Source organism: Artemia sp. Qi Xiang Cuo, chromosome 20, assembly GCF_049724085.1.
Source record: "Artemia sp. Qi Xiang Cuo chromosome 20, ASM4972408v1, whole genome shotgun sequence".
NCBI classification, from domain to species: Eukaryota; Metazoa; Arthropoda; class Branchiopoda; order Anostraca; family Artemiidae; genus Artemia; species Artemia sp. Qi Xiang Cuo.
Window position 1 is genome coordinate 13,278,399 of NC_142813.1, and position 23,520 is coordinate 13,301,918.

The 23,520-nt window shown below is 34.2% G+C and overlaps 1 protein-coding gene across 1 annotated transcript in view; it reads left to right on the forward strand.

The window, feature by feature from the left end:
* LOC148939886 (syntaxin-binding protein 5-like) overlaps positions 1–23,520 on the forward strand; it is a 169,120-nt gene that overhangs the window by 61,982 nt on the left and 83,618 nt on the right. Inside the window, exon 6 of the mRNA XM_089106469.1 lies at positions 23,330–23,446. Within this exon, the coding sequence (XP_088962595.1) occupies positions 23,330–23,446 (117 nt within the window). The remainder of the gene's footprint in view (positions 1–23,329; positions 23,447–23,520) is intronic.

Sequence of the window (23,520 nt, forward strand, 5' to 3'; positions counted from 1 at the left end):
ACTAGATTCTCTGAGATGTTTGAGTTTTTTAGATTCTCTGAGAAACAAAAAACATAAAATTTTCTGAGATTTTTCTTTTCGAATTTTCAAATATTGAGTTCTTAGGAGAGTATAACATACTCGTCAGTGTTGTCACGTCAGATAACATATACTGATATAAATGAATCCTGAAACGAATACAAATCAAAATGAATAATCAATTCAAACTTAAAAGAGTAGATATTTGATCTTTACTGGAATGTAAGGCACCTGAAGTCAGGTGGTAGCTTGCTAATTCTGACACCGTAGGAAATAAAATAAGGAACTGTAATTTTTCCCTGCTCAAGAAAGCTGGGGATCACCCTACGCTTCAAAAACCTTATACCGCTCAGCTCGATCATCCCACTTTGTAAATATTGCATCAGACTCATCACATTGTATGGACGCCCGCTGTATGCTGGTGCTCCGAAGATGTTGTTAGCATCACTCCAATAGATTCAAAATAGGGCAGTCTCAGTCGTTCCCCATGACTCTCTCCAGTCTGCTAGCGAAAGGTTTGATATAGCGTCGATGGCTGTTTTCTACAAGTATATAAATTCAGATATCTCGTATTATGTTCCCAATTGTCTAACCGACAAGACAGACATGAAAGCACACAGGTCGGTCCAATTATCTTGAGGCTGGCAAGCTGAGAGCAAAGTATTTGAAGAACAGTTTCATTCGACATTGCCCTTCAATCTGGAATGATTTTCCTCGGGAAGTTATGCCTAAAATTGTCTCTGTTGATTTATCAAAAGAATACTCCAAAGCCATCTAAAGCGTCAATAAAACACTAGCGGCAAATCAGATGTCTAATCAACCTGGCACCGCGAACTTAGGAATAAAAATGTCGTAAATGATAGTATCTCCCTACATATAAGTTAGCGGCCACATTATTGCTAGTTTTAGGATCCAAAGGCTTATATCCAAATATTTCTCTCTGTATGAACGGAAGCTGGGGGGGAGGGTAGATTGCCCCTCCACTATGACCTCAATGACTTCTAAGAAAAAGTGCAAAATTTTGGGCCTATTTTAAGTTCCTCCCCCTCCACCGTATTTTTTGTTAACTCTTGTTACTACGTTTTTTGCTCTTCGTGGTTATAGGTAATTGATTAACAAATATTTAACACAATTTCCCTTCCATGCACACAAAAAGGAATTAAAATGCTATTTACATTGCATTGTTCATTGTCCTGAGGACCGTAATTGGCAATTAGTAGTCTTGTTTGTACATGTATTCCTTACCAGGTAACATCAAGATCGCTATATTTCTCGGTTGATTTTATTGGGAACCGTAATTAGCAATTGACAGCCCTGGTTTTAGGTATCTTAAAATTTCACATTTAAACAAATTAGTGAACTCCTGTCCTGTCCCCGTTTAAACTGAAAGATGCCCGACCGAGACATCAAAAACCGACTTCAGTTTTGTCTGAAATTCAAGCGTAAAAACACTAACTACATCCTTTTCTCTGAGCTGATGGTTTGATGACAAATTGCACCTATTTATTTATTTACATGAGCCAATCGTCTATTTCAAGATATCTGGAAGTAGTACATTTATATCCCTTAAAAATTGTCTCTTAAAGATTGAAGCTCCGGATATATGCATATAAATCGGTAGAAATTGTCATCAATATCACTACACACCGGACCAATATATGTATTTCCAGGTTTGCCCTTATTTCTGATCAGTGTTGTCAATTTACAAAAATATGTTTGGGGACAGGGTTCTAAATCTAAAGGTTGAGGTAGTTTTTGTGTTTTTTTTGTATTTTTTTTTTTTTTTAGTTTTCTCAAAGAAAATACAAGAAAAATTATTTTTTAATAAAAAGAAAATACCCCCAGGACAGTTGTTCTGCAAAATTTAGGTGAAAAAAATTTGGGGGACAAAAGCCGCACCCCTTCCCTCCCTCCCCATTAATTAAAGTCATTGTTTCTAATAATCTTTTTATCCTATGGATTGGTTAGCAATTTGCATGGAACCAGTGGCGGATCCAGGGGGAGGGCGAGGGGGGCGCGCTTCCCCCCTAATGTAGTCTAAATTAGTGTAATTTACTTAATTAACGCAAGTTTGCGCTAAATAAACTTGCTCCTAACGCAAGTTTATCGGATCAGCCTATTTTGCGCCGCCCCCTAAAAAAATCCGGGATCCGCCCCTGCATGGAACTCTATCCAATTCTTCACCGCTGATCCTGACAGCCCTCACTTAAAGTGAAAGAATAAAGTAAAGGGGTAAAGTAAATTAGTTTTGTTATGTTGGACTTCTATAGGCTAATATGAACGCTCGAATTAGCTTTGGAATATTTCTCTTTGCGCTCCAATGTTTTGTAGCTCCTTTGGCAAGTACTAATTTGATCTGTTTAGTTATTATCTTCTGTATAATATACTCCCTTATCTCCTGGAGATGTCTTTGATATCTAATGTTGGTTCAATGTCCTTATCTTTGATGAATTCGTCGATGAAGTAAAAAAAAAAAACGAAAAAATTAAATTAAAATCATCCAATAATATAGACACAATTTAGTAAAATGAGAGATTATATTTCTTGCCCTGAGATTGATCTGAAGAGCTCCCTTTAAAGAATTTGATAATTTTTGATGAAAATGTCTACTTTTTTGTTTCGTAGAGATTGTGGTAGTTATTCAAGATATCGCAATTCTTGTTTTCTTTATAGGATTAATTATCTATTGTTCTGTTTAGCTCATAAGCCTTTGCTCATATTTACATTTACATGAATATTGGCTTATAGATATCTGTTTAGCTAGTGGATCGGTACATTTCGTAGATATTGTGTATACAAGACACAGTAGTTATCCTTTCCCTTTATACGATTAACATCAAGTTTTGTGGGAGTTTCAATTTAGAAGATAGGTCTATCAAAAACATTAACTTTTGTTGTTTTTTTAAGAAAAATGAAATCCTAAAAGGGATTTTCTCATTGAAGAGCTTAATAGGTCATTGTTATGCATAATTCATCTGATCTATCAAGACATTGTGATTAGAAAATTAGATTAAGATCAGGAATTTGCCTTGGATTCTCTCGATAGTCTTACAATTTTTTTCATGATTTCCCAAACTTTGCAATGATTTGTCTCTGTGGTTTCAAAATATATGACTTCCCCTCGAAACAAATTCTTGACTGCGTGCCGGGTATAGAAACAATATGAAAGAAAAAATCCGAATAAAAGAAAGTGGAGATAAAACTTAAACGAATCGAAATTGTCCTATAGAGAGGAGTACTGCCAGCTGCCACTGTACACTTAAGTTTAACTTATTCTTTCCTGAAATCTTTGTAGAATGTCAAAAATGTACCCAGTGGGTCTTTTAAAGTTTATATTTACCTATTGCCTTTCAGGACATTTGGACTCGAAATTATATTGCTTTAAGCCGGTATAAGTAAATGAAACCTTTTGTTTTTGAAGCAATGTGATAAAAAAAATAAACTCTCTATCATATTGTTTTTTTAGTGTTCATTCTTCAATTGTCGAAACAAAAGCATCAAACTTTAATAGAAAGAGTAAGAGGCTTAGTGGAGGCACGGTGAGCCCTTTCCCATGTAGAATAATTTTTACTTGTTTCAAGTTTTAACGTCGCTTTTATATTTACTTGAAAATCCTCGTTTAATGTTTAACTTCTCTTCGTTTTAAAATAATTTTCCGGGTTATCTTGAGTATTTGGAGGATGTTGAAATCCTCTTCCGCCTCAACGCCTTCTTCTCGATCTGTACGACCTCCGTGCTGAAAATTTGAAATTTTAGGCCTAAAACTGAACATTCCGAGTTTTCAGGCATCCTCCTTCCCGCATATAGACCAACTGACCTTCCTCTAATGGACACAACTTTGCAATACTGCCATAAATGAATGTAGACCAAAATGACAATAAAATCAAATAAAACAAGTGGAAGCCAAGTTTTTTTTTCGTGGAGAGTAATGAGCGAATTTAAGCTTAAAAACCAGTTCATAAGTTTATTATTAATCCACATTCACAAACAAATGAATAAATTAAACAATACTTTCACGATGGAGAAAACCTATGAAGGTTTGCAATCGCGCGAAAATCCACGTAACTACTTATCTATTAACTCAACTATTTACATAAACCTCAACTATTTAATTAAAACTATTATAAATAAACCAAAAAAAGGTAAACTATAACCTATATATTTTGAAAAAATATATATATAAATAAATAAATAACTGAATTAAAAATAATAATAGATAAATAAAATATAAAAGAAGAATAATAATAACAAATCCAATCTCCATCACTCATAATACTCAACTCCCTCTCCCCTCCCCCACCCTGCCCATACAACCAAGGAAATCTATAAGTAGATTTCTGGCGTCATGGTTGTGTAAAATAAGACCTCTTTGCAGCTACTATGAGTCAGGGGTCACAGTTGCAGAGCAACAAAATAATTTATAGACTCTCCTTGCTCCTCCACCACAGTTAGAATCGATCTTAGACTCAAAAAGGCATAATTATGACTAAGTGTTACGTCCTAGTAAGTCTGGCTGTGGTCCAACAATCACTTTTAGTAGATACCCTTGGGTACTTATGCATTATACGAACCCATTATGAGTCAGGGGTCACAGTTGCAGAGCAACAAAATAATTTAGAGACTCTCCTTCCTCCTCCCCCACAGAAATAGAATCCATCTTAGACTCAAAAAGGCATAATTATAACTTTAAGTGTTACGTCCCATTAAGTCTGGCTGAGGTCCAACAATCACTTTTAGTTGATACCCTTGGGTACTTATGCAATATACGGGCCCACCGGTATATACTGTATAAGGAAACCAGACATGAAGACCCGTCAAACGGGTATTTGCTATCTAAATTGATTGCAAAGCGCGGTTTCTTATCAAGTTTACAATATTTAAATGATTGTTTTTTTGGCGTTTAGAGGGGGGAGGCACCTAGGTTAGGCTCCGTATTTAATATATGCTCTGTTTTACCCCCCTTCCCCTTAATGTACAAATATATAGCCCAAATTTGTTTCTAAACTATATTCATCCTATTTTATTTTATTTCATTAGCATTAACCAAACTTGACTTCTTTCGTGGGCCGTACAATTCATAAGTACCTACCCTTGTAACTAGAATTTAGATTCCTCAGTCTTAGATTCTCTCCTTACCCTGAAAGATAAGAAAAGAGTAGGAAGAGTGAATGAGTTTGGTTTATGATGAAAGATTGTGTGACGCTGCTCAAGCTTAATAAAACGTCATACGTTCTTACCATTTCTACGTTTGTTGATAATGTTATTTAAAAAATGTGGTAAGTGCCAGTTAAGTATGATGTAATTATTAGTTGAAAATAAAAGTCATCTCATCTCCCCTGCAAAGAGGTCATGTTGATCTCAGACCCCTGAAAAAACCAAGTTGGAAATTTACTGTTGCCTCTCTTAGTTTTTGTGAAAATTCATCAACCTCTTCTAATAGATGTCCAAACGACAAAAATCTACGGACTCCTCTTTCCGTAAAGAACGGATTCTATTCAGGCTTGTAAAACCCGCAACGCTCAAATTAACTCTGACTTTCTGCCAAATTCTGTTAAAAACAGACGACCCTGTTGTCTGTTCTGATAGATGTACTGATACAAGAATTTTCTCCTCTCTTATTCACAGAGGTAGGATTAGTTCTGGAATCTGAAAATCAATAGTTAGTCCATCGGGTCTTATTCGGAACAAAGTTTTGGCATCGGGTATCGTGCAGAAAAAAAAGGCTTTGCCGTTCGTGAATTCAGTGGAAAAGTGAGAAAATCATTTCTACGAATTAATTTAAGAGAGCATTCCCAAAAAAAGCCTTTCCAAAAAAAAGTAAAGAGCCATAGTAAAGCTTGGGACGAGCAGAAATAAAGTCATACAATAATTCGACCTTATTTACTACAATTGAGTAAATGAAACCTACAATGAACTGAAATCAAAATAAATAATCTTATTAAATCTAAAGATAACACATACTGATATAAATGAATCCTGAAACGATCAGAAATCAAAATTAATAATCAGCTCAAACTTAAAAATAATACAAATTAGTGTAAATAGGACACTACCATCCCAAACATGTTAGGCCAGAACGTCATGCATCTAAAAAATATATCCTCTTTTTTCTTTCTTTTTATTCAAATTCGATAGCATTGTGACTATTTTAGTAATTTTGTTTTGACGTGTATTAGGTATTATAAAGATGCCTTGTATTTTCAAAGTGTCTCCTATTAACAAGTTATTCAAACTCCCAAATAGGCCATATTTAATGGTAAAACCTAAAAACAAGTTCATGGAGCAAATTAGTGAATACGTAGTAATTATTCAGGAAAAGATACCTTGAAGCTTCAGTTGTTGCTGAAGCTCTGTTTCATGGGACTGTGCTTATCGCTCTTAGGCCTAATGGTTTTATCTTAGCCTTTCTATTGGCAATATTTAACAGTGCACTAACTTCTCTTTGCCTTCCGTTTTTCAGCTTCTATCTATTCTTCTTTACTTTTAGTAAATTATCACCTTCTTTGTTTGGATCCTTGCATGTGTCTGGGGTTGGCTATGAGGCGCCTAAGGCTATTTAGAAGATTTAGAAGACGTACGTCTCTTCTTTTCTTCCTGTTGGATTTCTTTCTTCTTCAGCTTTTTCGCTTTTTCTTTGCCATTAGAAGCTTCTAATTAAACTTTAGGTACTTGTATGATATACCCCCTACCTAATATTCTTCTAATATGTTTTTCTGGCACTCAATCCTAATCAAATATACCCTAAGTATGATAAAAATATAATATTTTAGAAACAAATTTGGGCTATATGTTTAATATTAGGGGGGATAAATATAGCGGGTCTGCATGCCTAGTGTGTTAGGTACAATTATTCTGCATATTATGTAGTAAGAATTGTTTTCTAACTTCACACTGTCAAATAATTTACCCCTACCCCACCCACCCCCTAATGTTCAAATATATAGCCCAAATTAGCTATTTCCCATCTATTCTGTCACTTCTCTTTGTCTTGTCTCACGCTAAGCTGAAAGAAACAAACAAACAAAAAAAACGGTTCTGCAATGTGTCAATGAATGAACAACTTCAGCGGTAAGGGGTTTATCATACAATTACCATACTTTATGTATTTTGGATGCCTAAAGGCAGGTACAAAGGGAGGATTTTGAGTTCAGAGCACCTCTCTCTCCGAAATTATCAGAGCTTTCCCCGTTGTTATTACGCATATATGTCCTTTGGTTGTGCAGTGGGTTTGACCTCAGCTTTGTAATACGGGACCCAGAACTCAACTGTAGCAACACTAAGCAAGGCTGACCAAAGGGCCTTATATTTATAATATATTATGTATAGGAATATAAATATTCGTCTTTTGATTTTATTTAGTTACCTCTCCCCCAACAAAAAGAAAATGTCTTCCTTTCAAAACAAATACCAATGTACGTGCCTTGTTTTCTATGAAATACTAATGGTTATTTCAGTATTTTTCACTGTTTTGGTCTATTCAGATTGCCAAAAAAGATCTTCATTTTTTTAACAATAATTTCTAGGATAAAAAAGACTGAAAATTCAAAGTGGTTTCGCAAACAAACTAAAACATATTTTTTCGGCTATGGAGATTCCAATGGTAAAAATTTTTACTTCAATTCAGTACCATTTTTGTGGAGTTATAGACTATTTTTCGAAATTCCCATAGATTTATTTTCGCAATAAACTTTTACCATTAGGATTAGTCAAAATCATATTTATTATTGCTAAATCAGATTCAAATGCTCTTCTTCACTTGACAGTTTTTTTTAACGCCTTTTTCAATTTTTGGTTACTATGGGCTAAGATTCGTTCTTTTTTAGGTCTTCCAAAGGGAGCTTCCATAATGTTATCTGACACTAAGGGTTTCTAATTTGTAACTCTGAATATATCCAGAAATAGCCAAAAAATCAGATTTTTTTGAACCTCCTGAAATAAAATAGAAATGCCAATCCAGCAGTTAATGATTAACACTGGATAATAAAGGACTCTTGTCGTATTTGAGTCAACAAATATGTTGCCTTACTTAGCATCATCAACGTGTAAACCTGCTTCAAAGCTTTCGTTTTGTTTTCATGTGTTCTGCGTCCCTGAATTTTACCCACCTGAACCCCCGAGCTGCCAAAGAATATAACCTTGCCTAGTTCTAGCGAGAATTTGATCATTTTTTCTCATTCTTCCCATTCCCATTTTGCTTTAAATGACTGAATAACTTATCTTTGATAATTGTGCAGATGAATCGGGAAAGAATGCATCCTTGCTTAGCACCAGGCAGAGTGGGAGAATTAATGGTAAGTCCTATTATTTTTAGCACGGTTTTATCTATAGATTTGCAGCATCCTAAACAGTTAAAAGCGAGATTTAGGAATGTTACACATTGATAAGCATTTCATCGATTCACCCCTAGTAGCTGAATTAAGGATATGGTTGATATATATGAAAACTGCTGTTAAGAGTCCTTGATGAAAATGTTAGCAAAATGAATGAATTTTTGGAGGTTTTGAGAGTTCATGGTGCAAGAATAGGTTTTGAAATTGATTTTTGGAAGCCTAAGTCGTATAGACTAGGAATAAATGAAGGTGAAAAGGTGATGTTTGGTAACGAGAAGAATGATCAAATGGATAACTTCGCTTATCTCGGTAGCATTATTAGCAAAGATGGTGGAGGATGTGAAAATGCTAAAAGTAGAATAGCCAAGGCTCAGGGTGTTTCTTCACAGTTGAAAAAGGTTTGGAAGAATAGGAAGATAAGTCTGAGGATCGAGATTAGAATATTACAAGCTGCAGTAATTACAGGGGTCAAGTGTGGTTCTAAAATGGCGGTGCTCCAAAAAACCGAAGAGAATTTTTTGGACGTTTTCCAGAGGAATTGTTTACGCATTCTTTTATGCACCCATTTGACTGACACTATTTCAAACATTAAGCTCTACGAAAAATGTAGTTCTATCCCGCTTTCTAGGGCTGTAATGAGAGAAAGGTTGTATGGTTGAAGGACAACGGATAGCCAAAAATCGTCCTTTTCCACAAACCATCTAGGGCCCAACGAAAAGCAGGTCGTCCCCGAAGAGGGTGGGAGGAGGTCATAAGGAAAGACCTGATGAAAATTAGAGCTTCTTGGGAGGGTGTAAAGAAGGGGACTTTGAATAGATAGGGGTACGAGGAGCGTTTGTAGCCGTGTTGGCCTCAGGTGGCTTGGTGCTGGAGTGAGCTATTAGTAGTAGTAATTATCGAATGGCAAGTTTTTGGACTGAAGATCATCCAAAGCTCAAAAAAAAAGTTTGAAATCAGTTTTAGGCCCACTGTATTCATCAAAGGTTGTCGCTGCTTAGGTTCATGATTGTTACCGAAGCCTACCCAAACAAGACCTTTGAAAAATTGCCATAAAGTGACATTACTTTTTTAATACTGAGGTCAGATTCTGTCCTGACTTATGGTTGAATTTTTGAGCCAGGGATACCAAACGAATATTTTCGGTCTCTGTGACTACTTTTGAATGCAAAACACCTGCGAATAATAGATCATTGATTTGAAGATGTGGGCACTATAATTGTCGGGCTTTGGCCTAAAGTGGGTTTGAACCTGGAAGAGATAGTCCTGTTTAAGATAGTCCTGTTTCAGCTGGAAAAGATAGACCTGGAAGGTATTCCTGTTTCAAGCCATTTTGTCTTTGCCTGGTCTATCCCTTATTCCTAGATCACTACTCGCTTTTACAAAATCGTCAAACAGCTTGTTGGGACATAAAGGGTCATCGCTGATGCTTCACAGATAGTTGCGTCGTAGAAACAGATATAACGCTATTCGGCTTTGAACTTTGTTTTCAGTTCGCAAGGCTTTTATATTACTTTGTCATATGAAAGATTTGTTCATGGTAATGACATTTCACTTTTCTTCTTTTTCTTCTTTTTAAGGTTCTTGCTATATAAATCCTACAAATTTAAAATTTGAATAATTTTTCGATCACAGATTTGTAAATATGTGGAATTAGGATCGTGATTCAAACCCCTCTGACATCTTGGCCCTAGGAATCTTATCCCCAATTTACCAATAAAAACTACCAATAAGAACGAAGGCTTTTAATTTTTTAAATTAAATACGAGGCTCGTGCGTATTAGGCTCGTATGTTATGTATTCTGTTATGTAGTCATCGATGAAAAATTACTCCACAAATCAAGATCTATTTTACCAGGAGGGTGGATTACCACGGACTTGTGGTCGAATTATCTGAGGTTGAAACCTTTGAGTATTTGCTTTTTTTCAGAAAATATTTCAGTTTTGAAATAATGAATCAATCGTAATCCAAAACTTCAGAAATCTAAATTCATTATGTTGCAATAGAATTTACTATCATTGGCATCAGTAGTCTGTATTTCTCCTAAGCCTTGTTAAATTACAAATACCCATTTTTTGTTTCAGCTCCCTATAATATTGAGTAGGGGGTTCGCAAGGTTTTTTTTTTGAAAGGATAAGAAGAACAGGTGCAATTCAGCGAAGTGTCCTCGAGTGGTTACGTTGAGTATTTAGCAGCAACTCGATCAATTTATTCACATTCATGTCTCATCAACATGCTCAGCAATAGTTCCGGTGGGGGGGGAGGGGGTGTTGTTCTAACGGGTGACCCAAACGTCTTACTCTTTAAATAAATATTTATTTTTAGTACAAATTCCCTTAAAATTTGCGTATTTCATCGTGTACTTTTTCAGATTTAAATTTTCTTAAAATTTGTTTATTTCAATATGTACTGTTTCAAATTTTATTTGGAGGATGATCACCCTTCTGCGTCGCATAGAGGTGACTCTCACCCCCCTCCCCCCATCTTCCCTTGTGTGTAGGCATGGCTGTGTTCCAGATCATTTCTTGAAACTAGTTTCAATCCTTGTGTCTGATTAGAAGTCCACCGAAGAATCTATTATAGGAGAGACTGGGACGTTATCTTTTCAAAAGTAGATCTTTTCGTTTTATTTTTAAAAAGATGGAAATTTACTTGGATTTCCCCTGACATTTGGAATAGCAGGCAACTTCAATCCTCAAACTCTCTTCTCAGTATTATCTTACTTTTGGTTAATTTTTTCCAGCATCACTTTCTTTGGAATTCTTTCACTTGTTAGGAAGCTACTGTAATCAGCTCAGTTGTATTTTATTGACTCTGTCTGGGAAAGTAGTGTCAGAGCCACTTTATTAATGTGTATCTAGAAACAGGTGTGTTTGGAAAGCAGTGTCAGAGTCAGAGCCACTTTATGTTTAAGTCAGAGCCACTTAGCCACTGGGAAAGCAGTGTCAGAGCCACTTTATGTTTAACTCAGAGCCACTTAGCCACTGGGAAAGCAGTGTCAGAGCCACTTTATTAATGTGTATCTTGAAACAGGTGTAGGTTTGACTGTGTTTAATTATAAAATCCAATATGTGATAGAGCAATAAATATCCTTTGAAGAACCGTGGACAGTGAAAATGAATCTTATTCTTTGAATTTGGTTAAGGGCAAACCTACACGACCATGTATGTCTTAAGCAATTAGGAAAAAATAAGAGTTCGATTTTTTATGAAGAAGCTCTATATCCAGTTCTTTTTTATGTTTTCGGCAAATAAAAAAGAAACGTGAGTGGAAAAATAGCAAATAAGAAACTAAAAAATTGTGGCACCAAACAGCTTAAGGAGACATAGCTCTACTTTGAAGGTTTAGTTATCTTTGGAAATCAAGTAATCGTAGATGTTTGAGTTTTATGAAGGAGTATCATTGTCAAGTTCAATTAGTTCGCTTTCTATATTTATCTACACGGTTCATGGTGGTGGCACTGGCGATATCATGATACTACCTTAAAATCATATAAAATGGCGGTTTTCAGGTATGGATAGACGTAAAATGGGTCCGGGGGGATGCTTTTATTTTGATGTTCTTGGCACTTTAATATTTTGATAAGCAATTGATTAATATTTTACTTAACAATAAATGCCTAATTCAAAAAGGCGAAAAGATCATTTTTCAGTGTCAGATCCAACCAAGGGAAGAACGAACTCTAGCCCATAGTAACCGGAAATTTAAAAACGCTTTTTAAGAGAAAAACTGTCAAGTGACAAGAATCACCATTCAAAGTTGATTCAGAAATGGTAACTGTTATTTTCGTTAATATTAATAGTAAAAGATTATTCTGAAAACAAATTTATGGGAAGGCCGAAAAATAGCTTGAAAAACCACGAAAAATGTGTCGGGCGGAATTGAATACTGCAGCTTTGAAATCATTATAACCAAAAATCCCACATAGAAGAATTATGGTCCCTTGACCTTAGCAACAAGAAAATTGCTTTTTTTCGCACCGCATTGCATGGGAAGCAGTTGATGTGTCCCTTCTCTTTTTTTTCTTGTTTTTTTCCTTCTTTTTCTGACGTTATATAGAAGAGGCTATTAAACAACGCTTTTAGGAGATTAAAGTAGTTCGAGAAGAATGAAGGATTCAGTCTTGTCAATAACTAACCTCTACAAGTACATTAACAGCCTTATCTCTGACAAACTTTCCTTTTTATTATTTATCAGGACGGCAAGATAAGCTATAGACACAGCTCGCTCTGATATAGAGCTGGAGGAAAAGTCTATGACCAAGCAATTGAGAAACGCCTTTCTCTGGTCTTACTCATTCATTTCGAATAATCTTCCTAGAGGAATTATCCCATTGTATCCCATTGGCACGCGGCAGGCTTCTATGTAGGTTCTCAATGTCGCTTGTCTTCTAAACGCAGACAATTTGAGCCTTTTCTTGATTTCATGACGTCCAAATGGACCTTAAATTAGAAGTGGTCCCTTTGTAATTTTTTTTTTTTTTTTTTTTTGGACATTTAGCTTTTGGCCTCGGCTTGTCTTTTTTCATTATGAAAGACATGTCACCAACTTCTGTTTCTTTCAATTGTTCAGGTGGTGAGACAAAAACTTCTTTTTCTTCCAACGATTTATCTAGTCCAGGTTTTTGATTTTCAAAGGTATGGAAGGTATTGATGACCACCTTTGTTTCTTTTAATTGTTCAGGTGGTGGGACAAAAACTTCTTCTTTTGAATTGGCTTGTCTTTTGTCATTATGAAAGACGTGTCGCAAAACATTTTGTTTCTTTTAATTGTTCAGGCGGTGGGACAAGAACTTCTTCTTTTGAATTGGCTTGTCTTTTGTCATTATGAAGGACGTATCGCAAAACATTTTGTTTAAGTTTTAATTGTTCAGGCGGTGGGACAAAACTTCTTTTTCTTTCAACGATTTATCCAGTCCATATTTTTGATTTTCAAAACTATGGTACTTATTGATGACCTTATCCATTTCAAAATCTAAAACCCAATCATCATCGCTATCATTTTCAATTTGTTTGGTTCATTACACCACCGCTTATTTTTCGTCATTATTAAATACGTATCGTCGAACCTTTCTTTTTTTTAACAAGGTTATGGGGCACGCGGTAGGCTTCTATATAGATTCTCACTGTCGCTTGTCTTCTAAACGCAGACAGTTTGAGCCTTTTCTCGATGTCGTGACGTCCAAATGGACCTTAAATTAGAAGTGGTGACTTTGTAAAATTGCGTATTTTTTTTTATTGAACCTTTAACTTTTTCCTCGGCTTGTCTTTTGTCATTATGAAAGAGATATCGCCGAACCTTTGTTTCTTTCAATTATTCAGGTGGTTGGACAAAAACTTCTGTTTCTTCCAGCGATTTATCTAGTCAAGGTTTTAGATTTTCAAAGGTATGGAAGGCATTGATGAACACCTTTGTTTCTTTTAATTGTTCAGGTGGTGGGACAAAAACTTCTTCTTCTACCTTGGCTTGTTGTTTGTCATTATGAAAGACGTATCGCCGAATCTTTTGTTTCTTTTAATTGTTCAAGTGGCGGGACAAAACTTCTTTTTCTTCCAACGATTTATCCAGTCCATATTTTTGATTTTCAAAGGTATGGTAGATATTGATGTCCTTATCCATGTCAAATCCAAAACCCAATCATCATCGCTATCATTTTCAATTTTTTTGGTTCGTTGCACCTCGGCTTAGCTTTCGTCATTATGAAATACGTATCGCCGAACCTTTATTTTTTAACAAAGGAATAAGGCACGCGGCACGCTTCTATATATAGATTCTCACTGTCGTTTGTCTTATAAATGCAGACAATTTGAGCCATTTATTGGTGTCATGACGTCCAAATGGACCTTTAACTTTTGATAGACATATCGCCAAACCTTTGTCTCTTTTAATTGTTCAGGTGGTGGGACAAAAACTTCTTTTTCTTTCAACGATTTACCCAGTCCATATTTTTCATTTTCAAAGGTATGGTAGGTATTGATGGACTTATCCATGTCAAAATACAAAACCCTATCATTTTCAAGGTGTTTGCTTCGTTTCACCTAGGCCTATCTTTCGTCATTATGAAATAAATATCGCCGAACCATTTGTGTTTTTTTTAACAAAGGTATGGTAGGCATTGATAACCTTATCCATGTCAAAATCCCAAACCCAATAGTCATCGCTAACATTTTCAGTTTTGACACGTTTTGATTCTCGCAGTCCAGGTTGATTTTCATTGGCTCGCTGCTCTTCATTTCCATTTTAGACTCCCTAACTTGTTCGGTGTCTTATGTCTTCTAACCGCGTGTGTCTTTGCCCTTCATTTTCATTTTCAACACGCTCTAATTGCCGTTTTCGCATATCTTCTAATCGCCCGTGTCTTTGCTCTTCATTTTCATTTTTGATTCGTTTTTGGATTTTGATTACTTCAGACAATTTAGCAATGGCATTTGCTTTAGCTGTCCGTAATGGTGTTGTCGCAATTGATGGCCAGGTTTTCAAATTTCACATCTTATCATGTTTGATAATTGAGGTGTTGGATCCAAAGAATCATCATTTATAGTAACTGCAACTGCAAATTTTGGTTTTTTGGGCCTTTCAACAGACATTATATTATATAAATAACTGTTTCGTTGGAAACTCAACAATCTTATTTATGCTATGTTGACATCATATAAGAAAATACTTATATGATGCTATATTTGATGTCATAAGGAAGGCTTATATGATAGAATAACATAGTACATGACGTCATTTGCAAAAACCAAACTTATGACTCTTAACGGCTTTTTCTCAGACTTTTGTTCTACCTAGATCGTTTTTTTTTTCGGGAATATTTGAAGATACCACTTTTCCCGAAAAAATATGGAGCCGTTTTCGAGAACATACATACATAAATATATACACCTTTATTACTTACATATAAAGATAGTATTTGAAATTGGATTCAACATGTATTAAATAAAAAAAAACAAGTTTTTTCAACTGAAAGTAAGGAGCAACATTAAAGCCTAAAACGAACAGAAATTATTACATATATGGGGGGTTACCCCCTCCTCAGCACCTCACTCTTCAAGCTAAAGTTTTTCGGCACTTTAAAAAAAGTTACTTATTGTTCCAATTAAAAGACCCTTAGGTTTCAGGAGTCGTTTTTAAAGAATTGGAACAAAATTCAAACTTTAGCGTAAAGAGCGAAGTGTTGAGGAGGGGGCAACCCCCTCATGTACGTAATGATTTCTGTTCGTTTTAAGTTTTACTGTTTCTCCTTATTTTCAGTTGAAAAATCTTGTTTTTTTTATTTAATTTCTGATTGTTTTTTAAATAACGCAAGGATATCTGGCTCCACCTCAACGGAAAAATCCCGCTCTCCATGGAAATATCCTCTGAGCAATTTAATCCTGGCGAAAATTTACCCCGAACAATTACCCTTAATATCTCCATGAGTAACATTGAATCGGTAAAGAGAAAGCAAGATATATAAAGAAATGTCGTTTAGGAATTCTAGCAAATTCCCCCAGCGTAATATTTCCGCTGAAAATTTCACCTTCCTGAAAACTTCCCTCTCCATGGAAAATTCTCCCCGTGCAAAATCGCCCTAGCAGAAAATTCATCCTTCCCTCCCCACTCGAAAAATGTATGCATACTTCCCAATAACACGTACTAGACGTAAACAACGGGCAAATTTTATAACTTAAAGACCTTTCCCCAGGGGCTGTGGGGAATCATGTTATTTCCAAATTCATTGTTATTGGGCCTTTCAACTATGCTGAATAAAATAGCCATCTCAAAATTTTGATCGGATGATTTTGGGAAAAAAGTGGCATCGGAGGGGACCTAGTTGCCCTCCAATTTTTTTGGTCACTTAAAAAAGGGCACTAGAACTTTTCATTTCTGTTAGAATGATTCTCTCCCGACGTTCTAGGCTCACGGGGTCGATACGATCACCCCTGGGGGAAGCAAAAAAAAAAAGCACGCATCTGTGGTCTTCCTTCTGGCGAAAATTACAAGATTCCACATTTTTGAAGATAGGAGCTTGAAACCTCTACAGTAAAGTTTTTTGATATGCTGAATCTAATGGTGTGATTTTTATTAAAATTCAATGACTATTAGTGGTCATTCCCCCTTTTTTGCGAAAATCAGACAAATCTTCTCAGGCTCGTATCTTTGACATGCTTGGTGCTACAAGTTTAGTAGATTAAAGGGAGGCAGTGAAATTGAAATACAAGGAGGAAACTTAGTAAGAGACTAAGAGGGCGGAAAGGAGAATTCATAAATGAAGATAAACAAAAGAAAGCTACGGAGTAGATATCTGTTCGTTTAAAGTTTCGATGTTGCTGCTGTTGCAGTTGAAATACTTGTTTTTTTGTATTAAATTTCTGATATTTTTTTAAATAATGCTGGGAAGTCCGGCGTCCCCTTCATAGCAATGTCCCTTCCCCCATGAAAACTTCCTTCATGGAAAGATCCTCCCATATAACCCTATAACCTTATAACCATATAACATATAACCATATAACCTTACAAAACATTTCTAGGTCTAAATTTTCAGAATCTCTATGAGAGGCGCTTCAGATGAATACTATGTATTAGTCAGATGAACATAAATCCAGTCTCCGACGTCTCTTCATTTGGAAAAATTTCTTTAAGAATAAAGGTTGAAGCCTGCAGTCTGAGCGGTTTGAGGGTGTTTAAACATCCCCTCTTATTTTATCAACACTGTCTTTTAGGGGAAATATTATCCATGGAGAGCACAAATTTTGAGAGTGTCCTTGGTTTATGAAAATAAACACAGAAATTCTCAAAGCAGACATCAATCAGCTCCTAAGAGAACAAAATGACATAAGGGGAGACGTGTTATAAGAAACTGGGTAGTTTTTCAGTCGTTTATATGGTTCACTTGAATAATTTTGTATCTAACTCTTGCTTGTTAGTTTCTTCTCTTGTCGCAATTTAGCCTTATTTTCTGCTTTTTTGCTTTTTGATAATTTCTCATTGCCTAAACTGGTTGTCGTTTAATATGATTTTAAACATTATCATTTAATTATGATATTATCATTTTAGTTCGTGATTTTCAAATGCTTAGGGGCACAATTAGTTGGAACGCTTCTGGAAAATTTTAAGATGACTCTAAATTATAAATAATATTATAAAAATATTTTTAAATATTTATTATGAAGCAATTTCCGTCTATTTCCTATTTAAAATCTTATCGGGTTCAACTTTCCACTATCATTGGCTAAAAATATATTTTATTGACTCTCCAAGTCCTATCTAGCTCGAACTTATTGCACTAATTGTTAAGTTTCCTTTCTGTCTTTCAGTTTAATTATCTCTAAAGCATATGTGCATTAGAGATGGCTCTATATAATTTAGGTTTTATGGAGCTATTTCCGTCTATTTATTATTCAAAATCGGATCAAGTTCCACTTTCCGCTATCATTGGTTAAAAATACATTTAATTGACTTTCCAAAATGTCAAAGTTTTTGCACTCATTTTTAAGTTTCCTTTCTGTCTTTCAGTTTAATAATCTCTAAAGCATATCTGCATTAGAGATGGCTCTAAATAATTAGGTGTTATGGAGCTATTTCCGTCTATTTATTATTCCAAATCGGATCAAGTTCCACTTTCCGCTATCATTGGTTAAAAATACATTTAATTGACTTTCCAAAATGTCAAAGTTTTTGCGCTCATTTTTAAGTTTCCTTTCTGTCTTTCAGTTTAATTATCTCTAAAGCATATCTGCATTAGAGATGGCTCTAAATAATTAGGTGTTATGGAGCTATTTCTGTCTATTTATTATTCAAAATCGGATCAAGTTCCACTTTCCGCTATCATTGGTTAAAAATACATTTTATTGACTTTCCAAAATGTCAAAGTTTTTGCACTCATTTTTAAGTTTCCTTTCTGTCTTTCAGTTTAATTATCTCTAAAGCATATCTGCATTAGAGATGGCTCTAAATAATTAGGTGTTATGGAGCTATTTCCGTCTATTTATTATTCAAAATCAGATCAAGTTCCACTTTCTGCTATCATTGGTTAAAAATACATTTAATTGACTTTCCAAAATGTCAAAGTTTTTGCACTCATTTTTAAGTTTCCTTTCTGTCTTTCAGTTTAATTATCTCTAAAGCATATCTGCATTAGAGATGGATCTAAATAATTAGGTGTTATGGAGCTATTTCCGTCTATTTATTATTCAAAATCGGATCAAGTTCCACTTTCCGCTATCATTGGTTAAAAATACATTTTATTGACTTTCCAAAATGTCAAAGTTTTTGCACTCATTTTTAAGTTTCCTTTCTGTCTTTCAGTTTAATTATCTCTAAAGCATATCTGCATTAGAGATGGCTCTAAATAATTAGGTGTTATGGAGCTATTTCCGTCTATTTATTATTCAAAATCGGATCAAGTTCCACTTTCCGTTATCATTGGTTAAAAATACAATTAATTGACTTTCCAAAATGTCAAAGTTTTTGCACTCATTTTTAAGTTTCCTTTCTGTCTTTCAGTTTAATTATCTCTAAAGCATATCTGCATTAGAGATGGCTCTAAATAATTAGGTGTTATGGAGCTATTTCTGTCTATTTATTATTCAAGATCGGATCAAGTTCCACTTTCAGCTATCATTGGTTAAAAATACATTTTATTGACTTTCCAAAATGTCAAAGTTTTTGCACTCATTTTTAAGTTTCCTTTCTGTCTTTCAGTTTAATTATCTCTAAAGCATATCTGCATTAGAGATGGCTCTAAATAATTAGGTGTTATGGAGCTATTTCCGTCTGTTTATTATTCAAAATCGGATCAAGTTCCACTTTCCGCTATCATTGGTTAAAAGTACATTTAATTGACTTTCCAAAATGTCAAAGTTTTTGCACTCATTTTTAAGTTTCCTTTCTGTCTTTCAGTTTAATTATCTCTAAAGCATATCTGCATTAGAGATGGCTCTAAATAATTAGGTGTTATGGAGCTATTTCTGTCTATTTATTATTCAAAATCGGATCAAGTTCCACTTTCCGCTATCATTGGTTAAAAATACATTTAATTGACTTTCCAAAATGTCAAAGTTTTTGCACTCATTTTTAAGTTTACTTTCTGTCTTTCAGTTTAATTATCTCTAAAGAATATCTGCATTAGAGATGGCTCTAAATAATTAGGTGTTATGGAGCTATTTCCGTCTATTTATTATTCAAAATCGGATCAAGTTCCACTTTCCGCTATCATTGGTTAAAAATACATTTAATTGACTTTCCAAAATGTCAAAGTTTTTGCACTCATTTCTAAGTTTGCTTTCTGTCTTTCAGTTTAATTATCTCTAAAGCGTATCTGCATTAGAGATGGCTCTAAATAATTAGGTGTTATGGAGCTATTTCCGTCTATTTATTATTCAAAATCGGATCAAGTTCCACTTTCCGCTATCATTGGTTAAAAATACAATTAATTGACTTTCCAAAATGTCAAAGTTTTTGCACTCATTTTTAAGTTTCCTTTCTGTCTTTCAGTTTAATTATCTCTAAAGCATATCTGCATTAGAGATGGCTCTAAATAATTAGGTGTTATGGAGCTATTTCCTTCTATTTATTATTCAAAATCGGATCAAGTTCCACTTTCCGCTATCATTGGTTAAAAATACATTTAATTGACTTTCCAAAATGTCAAAGTTTTTGCACTCATTTTTAAGTTTCCTTTCTGTCTTTCAGTTTAATTATCTCTAAAGAATATCTGCATTAGAGATGGCTCTAAATAATTAGGTGTTATGGAGCTATTTCTGTCTGTTTATTATTCAAAATCGGATCAAGTTCCACTTTCCGCTATCATTGGTTAAAAATACATTTTATTGACTTTCCAAAATGTCAAAGTTTTTGCACTCATTTTTAAGTTTCCTTTCTGTCTTTCAGTTTAATTATCTCTAAAGCATATCTGCATTAGAGATGGCTCTAAATAATTAGGTGTTATGGAGCTATTTCCGTCTATTTATTATTCAAAATCGGATCAAGTTCCACTTTCCGCTATCAATGGTTAAAAATACAATTAATTGATTTTCCAAAATGTCAAAGTTTTTGCACTCATTTTTAAGTTTCCTTTCTGTCTTTCAGTTTAATTATCTCTAAAGCATATCTGCATTAGAGATGGCTCTAAATAAATAGGTTTTATGGAGCTATTTCCGTCTATTTATTATTCAAAATCGGATCAAGTTCCACTTTCCGCTATCATTGGTTAAAAATACAATTAATTGACTTTCCAAAATGTCAAAGTTTTTGCACTCATTTTTAAGTTTCCTTTCTGTCTTTCAGTTTAATTATCTCTAAAGCATACTCATTAGAGATGGCTCTAAATAATTAGGTGTTATGGGCTATTTCCTTCTATTTATTATTCAAAATCGGATGTTCCACTTTCCACATGGTTAAAAATACATTTAATTGACTTTCCAAATGTCAAAGTTTTGCACTCATTTTGTTTCCTCTGTCTTTCAGTTTAATTATCTCTAGCATATCTGCATTAGAGATGGCTCTAAATAATTAGGTGTTATGGAGCTATTTCCGTCTATTTATTATTCAAAATCGGATCAAGTTCCACTTTCTGCTATCATTGGTTAAAAATACATTTAATTGACTTTCCAAAATGTCAAAGTTTTTGCACTCATTTTTAAGTTTCCTTTCTGTCTTTCAGTTTAATTATCTCTAAAGAATATCTGCATTAGAGATGGCTCTAAATAATTAGGTGTTATGGAGCTATTTCTGTCTATTTATTATTCAAAATCGGATCAAGTTCCACTTTCCGCTATCATTGGTTAAAAATACATTTAATTGATTTTCCAAAATGTCAAAGTTTTTGCACTCATTTTTAAGTTTCCTTTCTGTCATTCAGTTTAATTATCTCTAAAGCATATCTGCATTAGAGATGGCTCTAAATAATTAGGTGTTATGGAGCTATTTCCGTCTATTTATTATTCAAAATCGGATCAAGTTCCACTTTCCGCTATCATTGGTTAAAAATACATTTTATTGACTTTCCAAAATGTCAAAGTTTTTGCACTCATTTTTAAGTTTCCTTTCTGTCTTTCAGTTTAATTATCTCTAAAGCATATCTGCATTAGAGATGGCTCTAAATAATTAGGTTTTATGGAGCTATTTCCGTCTATTTATTATTCAAAATCGGATCAAGTTCCACTTTCCGCTCTCATTGGTTAAAAATACATTTAATTGACTTTCCAAAATGTCAAAGTTTTTGCACTCATTTTTAAGTTTCCTTTCTGTCTTTCAGTTTAATTATCTCTAAAGCATATCTGTATTAGAGATGGCTCTAAATAATTAGGTGTTATGGAGCTATTTCCGTCTATTTATTATTCAAAATCGGATCAAGTTCCACTTTCCGCTATCATTGGTTAAAAATACATTTAATTGACTTTCCAAAATGTCAAAGTTTTTGCACTCATTTTTAAGTTTCCTTTCTGTCTTTCAGTTTAATTATCTCTAAAGCATATCTGCATTAGAGATGGCTCTAAATAATTAGGTGTTATGGAGCTATTTCCGTCTATTTATTATTCAAGATCGGATCAAGTTCCACTTTCCGCTATCATTGGTTAAAAATCATTTAATTGACTTTCCAAAATGTGTCTATCTTAAAGTTATTGCACTCATTTTGTAAGTTTCCTTTCTGTCATTCAGTTTAATTGTCTCTAATTCATGTATGTATTTAATATACTGAAAGTATATTTGATTTTAGAACTGGAATAGAACTAATAATATATATTTTTTTTAATGATAAAAACTGATTTTTTTTTTTTTTTTTTTTTAGCGATTGAATCAAAATTAATACCAAAAACATCAACCAAACAGTCGAGCTCTGGAAGAAAATAGGCACCCTTAGCTCACAATATATAACGAGGATTGTCCAATTGACTCTAAACTTTTCATAAAAATATTTGGGAAACAAAAGGTTATTGAATTATTTAAAAGAACAATGAAATGCAACATATAATTCATTAACAAAACTCATTGTCGGTTTTTGGTGGTAAGTTTCACATATGCTAGTTAATGATGTATTTTTCACAGATTGGAAAACTTTAGTGTGCAAAATCCCAAAAAGTATTTGAGTTTAAATGAGCTACAAAAAATTATAAACTATGCATTATCTAGAAGAAGTTCCTTGCGACAAGCGGGATTGAACCAAGAATCTCTTAAGCACCAGTCTCGGCATTATCCACTGCGTCATCACAAGGTAAACATAACCCTGATTCTTATAAGACATGAATTGTATCATACTTCCGTCATGCTAATTGCTAATTTGGCTCTTTGGAGGGGCCTGGATACAAATAGGCCATGTAGGGAAATTATCAAACATTGTGATTTGAGACATTTAAATTTATGACGGAGTTCAAAGAGGGAGACTATGGCGTCCATAGTAAAAGCTTAGGAATAATATAATATAAAATAAAGAACTCTTTTATATATATTTTATAATATACTATGTGTTTAATATGATATAATATATGTTTGACAAAAGGTAAAACAAAATATAAGAAAAATAGTTTGAAGAATAATCAAGAAAACGGGGGCAATTAAAGCCAGTGGACGAAAAAAAAACAAAAAGACAAAAGCAAATATTTTGGCAAGGACCTCTTTCGTCAAGCCGTCTTCAGTGCTCAAGAAAAAAACCCTTTTGAAGTGAATTCTAACAAAGCAGAAGAAACACTGAATCAAAGAAACAAAGAACCAAGTCAGAGTAAATGAAAGACCTTTTAAAAATTGGCATTGGCGAGATTTCTCTGCTTAGTGTTAAGTTAAATTTAATTTAGCTTGCCTACTGACCTGATTTTTATTATTAGTGCGGTTGGATTATTATCGTTTAAAATTTGGAAAAAACTGCTCTTCAAATGTATTTACTTACAAATTTCAATTGGGACAGATTCGAAAGACTTGAACATTTCGGGAGAATTAGTATAAACATGTTGCTTTCTCTTGCAAAATGTATTGCCTCATTTATAATTCAATTCTTTATTTGCAGACAAAATTGACTCTGCCTTACTGAGGTCGAGGAGTTCCAGCATATCAAGTTTAGACGGCCCTGGCCTGGAGGCCATCACAAGCATAACCTTTGCAGACACATGTGCGAGAAAACAAGGTTCTTTTGATTTTTATAGCACTTAAGCCTTATTCACAACAAGAAGATTTAGCTAACGCCACGATTTAGCTAAT